Below are 11,334 nucleotides of genomic sequence, written 5' to 3'. Positions count from 1 at the left end.
GGGGTGTTCTCTGTTTAGTGAGTCCACCAGATCAGAGGCAGTAGGGATGACCAGGGATGTTCTCTGTTTAGTGAGTCCACCAGATCAGAGGCAGTAGGGATGACCAGGGATGTTCTCTGTTTAGTGAGTCCTCCAGATCAGAGGCAGTAGGGATGACCAGGGATGTTCTCTGTTTAGTGAGTCCTCCAGATCAGAGGCAGTAGGGATGACCAGGGATTTTCTCTGTTTAGTGAGTCCTCCAGATCAGAGGCAGTAGGGATGACCAGGGATGTTCTCTGTTTAGTGAGTCCTCCAGATCGGAGGCAGTAGGGACGACCAGGGATGTTCTCTGTTTAGTGAGTCCTCCAGATCAGAGGCAGTAGGGATGACCAGGGATGTTCTCTGTTTAGTGAGTCCTCCAGATCAGAGGCAGTAGGGACGACCAGGGATGTTCTCTGTTTAGTGAGTCCTCCAGATCAGAGGCAGTAGGGACGACCAGGGATGTTCTCTGTTTAGTGAGTCCTCCAGATCAGAGGCAGTAGGGACGACCAGGGATGTTCTCTGTTTAGTGAGTCCTCCAGATCAGAGGCAGTAGGGATGACCAGGGGTGTTCTCTGTTTAGTGAGTCCACCAGATCAGAGGCAGTAGGGATGACCAGGGATGTTCTCTGTTTAGTGAGTCCACCAGATCAGAGGCAGTAGGGATGACCAGGGATGTTCTCTGTTTAGTGAGTCCTCCAGATCAGAGGCAGTAGGGATGACCAGGGATGTTCTCTGTTTAGTGAGTCCTCCAGATCAGAGGCAGTAGGGATGACCAGGGATGTTCTCTGTTTAGTGAGTCCTCCAGATCAGAGGCAGTAGGGATGACCAGGGATGTTCTCTGTTTAGTGAGTCCTCCAGATCAGAGGCAGTAGGGATGACCAGGGATTTTCTCTGTTTAGTGAGTCCTCCAGATCAGAGGCAGTAGGGATGACCAGGGATGTTCTCTGTTTAGTGAGTCCTCCAGATCGGAGGCAGTAGGGACGACCAGGGATGTTCTCTGTTTAGTGAGTCCTCCAGATCAGAGGCAGTAGGGATGACCAGGGATGTTCTCTGTTTAGTGAGTCCTCCAGATCAGAGGCAGTAGGGACGACCAGGGATGTTCTCTGTTTAGTGAGTCCTCCAGATCAGAGGCAGTAGGGACGACCAGGGATGTTCTCTGTTTAGTGAGTCCTCCAGATCAGAGGCAGTAGGGACGACCAGGGATGTTCTCTGTTTAGTGAGTCCTCCAGATCAGAGGCAGTAGGGATGACCAGGGGTGTTCTCTGTTTAGTGAGTCCACCAGATCAGAGGCAGTAGGGATGACCAGGGATGTTCTCTGTTTAGTGAGTCCACCAGATCAGAGGCAGTAGGGATGACCAGGGATGTTCTCTGTTTAGTGAGTCCTCCAGATCAGAGGCAGTAGGGATGACCAGGGATGTTCTCTGTTTAGTGAGTCCTCCAGATCAGAGGCAGTAGGGATGACCAGGGATTTTCTCTGTTTAGTGAGTCTGCCAGATCAGAGGCAGTAGGGATGACCAGGGATGTTCTCTGTTTAGTGAGTCCTCCAGATCAGAGGCAGTAGGGATGACCAGGGATGTTCTCTGTTTAGTGAGTCCTCCAGATCAGTGGCAGTAGGGACGACCAGGGATGTTCTCTGTTTAGTGAGTCCTCCAGATCAGAGGCAGTAGGGATGACCAGGGGTGTTCTCTGTTTAGTGAGTCCTCCAGATCAGAGGCAGTAGGGATGACCAGGGATGTTCTCTGTTTAGTGAGTCCTCCAGATCAGAGGCAGTAGGGATGACCAGGGATGTTCTCTGTTTAGTGAGTCCTCCAGATCAGAGGCAGTAGGGATGACCAGGGGTGTTCTCTGTTTAGTGAGTCCTCCAGATCAGAGGCAGTAGGGATGACCAGGGATGTTCTCTGTTTAGTGAGTCCTCCAGATCAGAGGCAGTAGGGATGACCAGGGATGTTCTCTGTTTAGTGAGTCCTCCAGATCAGAGGCAGTAGGGATGACCAGGGATGTTCTCTGTTTAGTGAGTCCTCCAGATCAGAGGCAGTAGGGACGACCAGGGGTGTTCTCTTGATAAGTGCGTAAATTTGAACATTATTTTCATTAGGAATGTAGTGAAGTAAAAGTTGTCAAAAAATATAAATAGTAAAGTTAAGTCCCCCAAAAAACGACTGAATTAATACTTTAAAGTACTTTTATCTAAGTACTTTACACCACTGTACATTGGTGACACTTGGTTGTAGCACCAACGGTTTCATCGGGACAGTCGGTTTTTGTGACACCTCTTGGAAATGACGTAGTCCGTGACAGAGTTCAGAGGACACTTAAACTTGTAGATGTCATAGAGCCAAACAAAGTCTCTCCTTTTCGATATTGGTGACATTAGTTTGTAGCACCAACGGTTTGGGATTAACACATGATTCTGTGAATATTTTCTCTTGTCCAGAGCTTCTCCTGTGTAGAAAAAGGCCTCTTTCACAAGCCCCATGTTATTGAATAGCTGCACACTTAATGTCGGAGGAAAGAGCCACGATAATAAATACACAGGGAGATATTCTGTATTCAAAATGACGTCGCCCTGTGACGATCAACTCTAGGGGGTTTTAAGGGGCAATCTGTGATTTTGGTACATCGAATTTTTGGACTTCGGACAGTAATACCCCCATCAGAACACAAAACATATAAACCTAAAATGTCAACCAAACACTGCATAGCCACATAATATGGTTAAAACTATTATTTTGATCTCATGGGTGATCAGTCCTGGCATCCAAAGATGTGTCTGAATATTTACATTTCTCCAGCCCTTTCCCTCTTTACCAAAACAGTGGCAGGTTTCCCACTTTGTTCTTGTTTGAACTGCAGAGGGGGGGGGGGGGTTCAATGAAACAGATCACTTTGACAATCAACCAGAAATACCTAGGGATCCTCTGGTTCATTTAGAAATCTACACTTACTTACGTTGTTTGGTCGTTGAGTCAATTAGACCACGACCATTTGGTGTTTATCTCTTTCTCCATACAACGTTTATTTAGTTAACTAGCTGACTAAATCTCTAGCTGACTAAATCTCTAGCTGACTAAATCTCTAGCTGACTAAATCTAGCTGACTAAATCTCTAGCTGACTAAATCTAGCTGACTAAATCTCTAGCTGACTAAATCTCTAGCTGACTAAATCTTTAGCTGACTAAATCTCTAGCTGACTAAATCTCTAGCTGACTAAATCTCTAGCTGACTAAATCTCTAGCTGACTAAATATCTAGATAACTAAATCTCTAGCTGACTAAATCTCTAGCTAACTAAATCTTGCATTGTAGTGGACACCTCTGATGGTTCCTTTAAGGAACAAAGTAGCAACAGGCAAATTTGATATCCGTCTATGAATTTGAGTGTTCACCTAAAAACTGGTGGTTGTCTGAACTGCAGATTGTCCATTTCCTACACAAAGAGTAGCAACATTACCTGTTAGGTTCAGACAACAGTCCCATTATATAATTACTGTGACATTGGACTGAGCAGGATCAGGAGGACCAGTTAGAGTTGGTCCACAGGGGATCTTGGGTGTATCTCAATACTCTCTTAGTCCCCTCTCTGTGTCCTCATTTACTTTCTTTGTTCCTTTGTCTTGTTTTCATTCTTTGTGGTTGTTTTTGACATGCCTCAGCAGATTAGTCTTCTGAATGAATCTTTTACCACAGACTGAGCAGCCATGTTGTTTCTCTCCTGTGTGAGTCAGTTTGTGCTTAGTTAGGTTCCTATTGACACTGAAGCTTTTCCCACAGTCACCACAGCTATATGGTTTCTCTCCTGTGTGAGTACGTATATGTTCAATTAGTGTCTTCTTGACACTAAAGCTTTTCCCACAATCACCACAGCTAAAAGGTTTCTCTCCTGTGTGAGTCCGTATATGTTCGGTTAGTGTCTTCTTGAGATTGAAGCTTTTCCCGCAGTCGCCACAGCTAAAAGGTTTCTCTCCTGTGTGAATCAGTTTGTGCCTGGTTAGATGCTGCTTGAGACTGAATCTTTTCCCACAATCACCACAGCTAAATGGATTTTCCCCTGTGTGAATCAGTTTGTGCCTGGTTAGATGCCCCTTCAGACGGAAGCTTTTCCCACAGTCACCACAGCTGAATGGTTTCTCTCCTGTGTGAATCCTCATGTGCCTGGACAGATGTCCTTTTTGTTTGAAGATCTTTCCACAAACAGGGCAGACACAGGGTTTACCACTGTGACAGAGTTGGACATGGGCCTTCAGTTTACAGGTGGAGTTGTAGCGTTTCTTACAGAATCTACATTCACTGGGTCTCTTCTTGGTGAGAGTCACGTGTCTCTTCAGATCAGCTTTCAGAGCAAATGTTTCTCCACAGTCACGGCAGTGGTGAGTTTTTCTAGGCATGGTGCTGGGTTTGGAACAATGTTCCCCCAATGTTGGGCTACTGTCAAGTTCTACTGGGTCACTGCTTATGGCTGAACTGTGGCTGTAGGCATTGTTCTGATTATCTGGAGGGTCACAGGGAATGTTGAAACCCTTTAGGTGGGTCACAGTGCCAGAAGGTTTGAGATCCACTAGTTTAGAGTCTCTCTCTATGTTCTCCACAGCCTGGGTTTGGTACTCCTGATCACATTCACTTTTCACACAGGAAGGAGAGAAAATGAACCCTATGATATCAGGCTCAACCCCTTGAAGCTGCTCTTCCTCCTGACTGGTCCTGACTTCCTCTTGTTCCTCTTTAATCTGTATGGTCTCTGGGTCCTTCTGCCCCAGACAGGGGCTCCACTCCTGCTCACAGTGCTGCTGCTCCGGGGGAACCTCCTCTTCAGAGACAGAGAGCTGCAGGGAGTCTGGAGGGAAGGAGAGGAGGAGCAGAGGTTACCTATACAGCCTGGATACAGAGGTTACCTATACAGCCTGGATACAGAGGTTACCCAGCTATACAGCCTGGATACAGAGGTTACCTATACAGCCTGGATACAGAGGTTACCCTGCTATACAGCCTGGATACAGAGGTTACCCAGCTTTACATGCTCCTAACCATCAGTTATTTTGGTGGGTTTTTACGTTGTTTGTAACTTTAAAAAACCCTGGAATGGGTGTGTCCAAACCTTTGACTGGTACTGTAGGTATATAAATCAGTAAAAAATAAATAATAATAATCATATTATGGATTTAACACGACTGGATCTGCATCTGTTGGTCAGATAAATAAATACACATAAATAAAGACGTGGACCAGAAAACCAGTCAGTATCTGGTGTGACCACCATGTACCTCATACAGTACGACACACCTCATACAGTATGACACATCTCATACAGTACCATGTACCTCATACAGTACCATGTACCTCATACAGTACGACACACCTCATACAGTACGACACACCTCATACAGTACGACACACCTCATACAGTACGACACACCTCATACAGTACCATGTACCTCATACAGTACGACACACCTCATACAGTACCATGTACCTCATACAGTACGATACATCTCATACAGTACGACACATCTCATACAGTACGACACACCTCATACAGTACCATGTACCTCATACAGTACGACACACCTCATACAGTACGACACACCTCATACAGTACGACACACCTCATACAGTACGACACACCTCATACAGTACGACACACCTCATACAGTACCATGTACCTCATACAGTACGACACACCTCATACAGTACGACACACCTCATACAGTACGACACATCTCATACAGTACGACACACCTCATACAGTACAATGTACCTCATAGAGTACGATACACCTCATACAGTATGACACACCTCATACAGTACGACACATCTCATACAGTACAACACACCTCATACAGTACGACACACCTCATACAGTACGACACACCTCATACAGTACGATACATCTCATACAGTACGATACACCTCATACAGTACGACACACCTCATACAGTACGATACACCTCATACAGTACGATACACCTCATACAGTACGACACACCTCATACAGTACGATACATCTCATACAATACGATACACCTCATACAGTACGACACACCTCATACAGTACGACACATCTCATACAGTACGACACACCTCATACAGTACGATACACCTCATACAGTACGACACACCTCATACAGTACGACACATCTCATACAGTACGACACATCTCATACAGTACGATACACCTCATACAGTACGACACACCTCATACAGTACGACACACCTCATACAGTACGACACATCTCATACAGTACGATACACCTCATACAGTACGACACACCTCATACAGTACGACACACCTCATACAGTACGATACACCTCATACAGTACGACACACCTCATACAGTACGACACACCTCATACAGTACGATACATCTCATACAGTACGACACACCTCATACAGTACGACACACCCCATACAGTACGACACACCTCATACAGTACGACACACCTCATACAGTACGACACACCTCATACAGTATGATACATCTCCTTCGCATAGAGTTGATCAGGCTGTTGACTGTAGCCTTTGAAAATGTTGTCCTACTCCTCTTCAATTGGCTGAGTGAAGTTGAACTGGAACACGCTGTCGTACACATCAATCCAGAGCATCCCAAACATGCTCAATGGGTGAGATGTCTGGTGAGTATGCAGACATCTGTGGCATTGTGTTGTGTGACAAAACTGCACATTTTAGAGTGGCCTTTTATTGTCCCAGCACAAGGTGCACCTGTGTAATAATCATGCTGTTTAATCAGCTTCTTGATATGCCACACCTGTCAGGTGGATGGATTATCTTGGCAAAGGAGAAATGTTCACTAACAGGGATGTAAACACATTTGTGCACAAAATTTGAGAGAAATAAGATGTTTGTGTGTATGGAACATTTCTGGGAACTTTTATTTCAGCTCATGAAACATGGGACCAACACTTTACATGTTGCAAGGTCCAAATGATTCATATAAAAGGTTCAAATGATTCATATAAGGTCCAAATGAATCAGATAAAAGGTCCAAATGATTCATATAAAGTCCAAATGATTCATATAAAGTCCAAATGATTCATATAAGGTTCAAATGATTAATATAAGGTGCAAATGATTCATATAAAAGATCCAAATGATTCATATAATGTGCAAATGATTCATAATGTGCAAATGATTCATATAAGGTTCAAATGATTAATATAAGGTCCAAATGATTCATATAAAAGATACAAATTATTCATATAATGTGCAAATTATTCATATAAGGTGCAAATGATTCATATAAAGTCCAAATGAAGCACTGTTTAGTATTTGATCCTTTGCATCCAATAACTGACGGAAGTCTGCAACCCATTGACCAAGACAATATCTTCTCTGGTGACGCCGCTCTGCCAGCTCTGTACTGCAGCCACTAGTTTTTTGTTGTTGTTTTTAAATATTTTTTGCCTTTATGTCTCATCTTCAGCAAATTAAATGCATGTTCAATTGGATGTAAATCTCGACTTCGCCCAGTAAAGAACTTTACATTTTTTTTTGGGGGGGGGGGGGGGGGCGCTGAAAAAAACTCCCTAGTTGCTATGGTTATATGTTCGGGGTCATTGTCTTGCTGTAATGACGAAGCGCCGTCCAATGAGTTTGGAGGCATTTTGCTTGTTCTTTAGCAGACAATATACGTTAGCGGACAATAGGTTTCTGTACACTTCAGAATTAATGTGGTGACATCATCAATGGAGCAGTGACAGCAGTGACATCATCAATGGAGCAGTGACAGCAGTGACATCATCAATGGAGCAGTGACAGCAGTGACATCATCAATGGAGCAGTGACATCATCAATGGAGCAGTGACAGCAGTGACATCATCAATGGAGTAGTGACATCATCAATGGAGAAAAAAAAAGAAGGTGAGCCAGTTCCAGGGGCAGACATTCATGGGCAGACATTCATGCCCAAGCCATAACACCCCTCCCTCCCCCACCCCACACTTTCCTCATGCCATCATTCTGGTGTTAATCATTAATGTTATTCTTTGTTTTAATCTGTCCACAATCTCCCCCCCCCCCCACCCCCCCAGAACTCTGCAAACTCTTTTAAGCAAACTGTAACCTGCCCATCCTGTTTCTGAAGCAGTGGCACCTCACAGTGTGACCTCTGTAGTTCCAACCTTGTCTCAGAGCATTTCGTATTATTATGTAGGTAAATCTCTGACACATCTTTAGTATGATGTGTATTCCATTTGTGGATGTCCATCACCAATTTCTTACTATATGTTACGAATTTTAAAAAAATGTTTAATGCAAATTCTAGCTAGGTGGCTAACATTAGCTAGGCTAGGATATATGGTTAAGGTTAGGAGTTATAGTTAAGGTAACGATTAACTAAAATGGTTAAGGGAAAGGTTAGTGAAAAGGGTTAAGGTTAGGGGAAGGGTTAGCCAACATGCTAAGTAGCTAAGTAGTTGCAAAGTTTTTTTTTTTAAAGTAGTAAGTAGATAAAAAGTTTCTAATTTCGTACTAATTAGTGTCCCGGATTTACATTTAGTATGGTACGTCTAGTATATGAGACCAGGCTAGTCTATGAGACCAAGTCTTCTGTAGATGATAGTGGCTGACATGTCCAACCCTACCTCCTGGAGTGTTCCTAATGTGTCTGACATTCTTTGGTCATCTTTGGTAACGGTCTTCCTTGGCCTACCAGGCCATTTGCGATTGCTGAGCTCACAAGTGCTTTCTTAATTTAGAATTATGTTATTTTTTATTTATTTATTTTTTATTTTTTTGTAAGCCTAAGATTTTGCCTGTTTCTGATCAATTTTGTCTGATGTTTCAGCCTCATAAATGGCTTCATTGACACTTCTTTGGGCCTCTTTCTGCTATTGGTGTTAAACACCACAAAAGCAGGCTCCAAAAGGCATATGCAAAGTCTAGACACAAGACTACACATTGCCAGCTCTCGTATGCCTGCACAAGTTATGTGACAGAACACACCTGACTAACCAGAAACACCTGTCGAGCCAATTGTCCAAATACTTGAAATAGGAACCCGAGGTATAAAAAGCATTGTCATTTCTAAATGGTACAAATACTCTCAAATACAAGCTGAGAAACTATACTTTAACCTCCTAGTCATTGGTATAAATAAAATACGAAATACAAAATACGAAGGAACTGCTTCACTGTGCCATGTAATTACAGAGGACAATGTATACAGTACATTCAGAAAGCATTCAGACCCCTTCCCTTTTCTACCTTTTGTAAGGTTAAAGCCTTATTCTAAAACGGATTAAATAAAAACAATTCCTCATCAGTCTACACACAATGACAAAGCAAAAAACAGTTAAGACATTTTTGCAAATGTATAAAAAAATAATAATAATTATTGACATAAGCATTCAGACCCTTTTCTATGACACTCAAAATTGAATGGAAGAAGTTTGGAACCACTAAGACTCTTCCTACAGCTGGTCGCCTGGCCAAACTGGGCAATCGGGGGAGAAGGGCCTTGATCAGGGAAGTGACCAAGAACCTGATGGTCACTCTGACAGAGCTCCAGAGTTCCTCTGTGAAGATGGGAGAACCTTCCAGAAGGACAACCATCTCTGCTGCACTCCACCAAACAGGCCTTTATGGTAGAGTGGCCAGACGGAAGCCACTACTCAGTAAAAAGGCACATAGTCGGGATTGTTTATGGCGGTTTTGGAGCAGTGGCTTCTTCCTTGCTGAGAGGTCTTTCAGGTTATGTCGATATAGGACTCGTTTTACTGTGGATATAGATACTTTGTACCTGTTTCCTCCAGCATGTTCACAAGGTCCTTTGCTGTTGTTCTGGGATTGATTTGCACTTTTCACACCAAAGTTCGTCCATCTCTAGGAGACAGAACGCGTCTCCTTCCTGAGCGGTATGACGGCTGCGTGGTCCCATGGTGTTTATACTTGGGTACTATTGTTTGTACAGATGAACGTGGTACCTTCAGGCGCTTGGAAATTGCTCCCAAGGATGAACCAGACTTGTGGAGGTCTACAATGTTTTTTCTGAAGTCTTGGCTGATTTCTTTTGATTTTCCCATGATGTCAAGCAAAGAGGCACTGAGTTTGAAGGTAGGCCTTGAAATACATCCACAGGTACACCTCCAATTGACTCAAATTATGTCAATTAGCCTATCAGAAGCTTCTAAAGCCATGACATCATTTTCTGGAATTTTCCAAGCTGATTAAAGGTACAGTCAACTTAGTGTATATAAACTTCTGACCCACTGGAATTGTGATACAGTGAATAAGTTAAATAATCTGTCTGTAAACAATTGTTGGAAAAATTACCTGTGTCATGCACAAAGTAGATGTCCTAACCGACTTGCCAAAACTAAAGTTTTTTAACAAGAAATTTGTGGAGTGGTTGAAAAACATGTTTTAATGACTCCAACCTAAGTGTATGTAAACTTCTGACTTCAACTGTAAATAGCCTAGTGGTTAGAGCATTGGACTAGTAACTGGAAGGTTGCAAGTTCAAATCCCAGAGCTGACAAGGTACAAATCTGTCGTTCTGCCCCTGAACAGGCAGTTAACCCACTGTTCCTAGGCCCTCATTGAAAATAAGAATTTGTTCTTAACTGACTTGCCTAGTTAAATGTAAACTTTTTTTAAAGGTAAAAAAATATATATATATTCTTTAGTATTTTTACTGCTCGTCATAATATTTAGATATTTCTTAATTCCATTCTTTTACTTTTTAGATTTGTGAATTTGTAGATACTACTGCACAGTTGGAGCTCAGAACACAAGCATTTCAATACACTCGCAATAACATCTGCTAAATGTGTATGTGACCAATACAATGTGATTTGAAGTACAGTGAGATCCTTGATGAAAACCTGCTCCAGAGCGCTCAGCACCTCAGAAAGGGGGAGAAGGTTTTAACAGGACTACGACCCTAAGCACACAGCCAAGACAACGCAGGAGTGGCTTCGGGACAAGTCTCTGAATGTCCTTGAGGGGCCCAACCAGAGTCCGGACTTGAACCCGATCTAACATCTCTGGAGAGACCTGAAAATAGCTGTGCAGCAACGCTAACCCATCCAACCAGACAGGGCTTGAGAGGATCTGCAGAGAAGAATGGGAGAAACTCCCCAAATACAGGTGTGACAAGCTTGTAGCATCATACCCAAGAAGACTCGAGGCTGTAATCGCTGCCAAAGGTGCTTCAATGAAGTACAGAGTAAAGGGTCTGAACACTTATGTAAATGGAATATGCAAAAAAAAATCTAAAAACCTGTTTTTGCATTGTCATTATGGGGTATTGTGATGTCATTATGGGGTATTGTGATGTCATTATGGGGTATTGTGATGTCAT

The 11,334-nt window shown here is 43.1% G+C and overlaps 1 protein-coding gene across 1 annotated transcript in view; it reads right to left on the bottom strand.

The window, feature by feature from the left end:
• Nucleotides 1-3,212: 3,212 nt before the first annotated feature.
• The window catches only part of LOC139417032 (zinc finger protein 107-like), a 31,153-nt gene continuing 23,031 nt past the window's right edge, over nt 3,213-11,334 (bottom strand). Inside the window, exon 7 of the mRNA XM_071166267.1 lies at nt 3,213-4,850. Coding sequence (XP_071022368.1) covers nt 3,640-4,850 — 1,211 coding nt within the window. The 3' untranslated portion in view covers nt 3,213-3,639. The remainder of the gene's footprint in view (nt 4,851-11,334) is intronic.

Source organism: Oncorhynchus clarkii, chromosome 9, assembly GCF_045791955.1.
Source record: "Oncorhynchus clarkii lewisi isolate Uvic-CL-2024 chromosome 9, UVic_Ocla_1.0, whole genome shotgun sequence".
NCBI lineage: Eukaryota > Metazoa > Chordata > Actinopteri > Salmoniformes > Salmonidae > Oncorhynchus > Oncorhynchus clarkii.
This window is presented reverse-complemented; position numbering and strand designations above follow the sequence as displayed.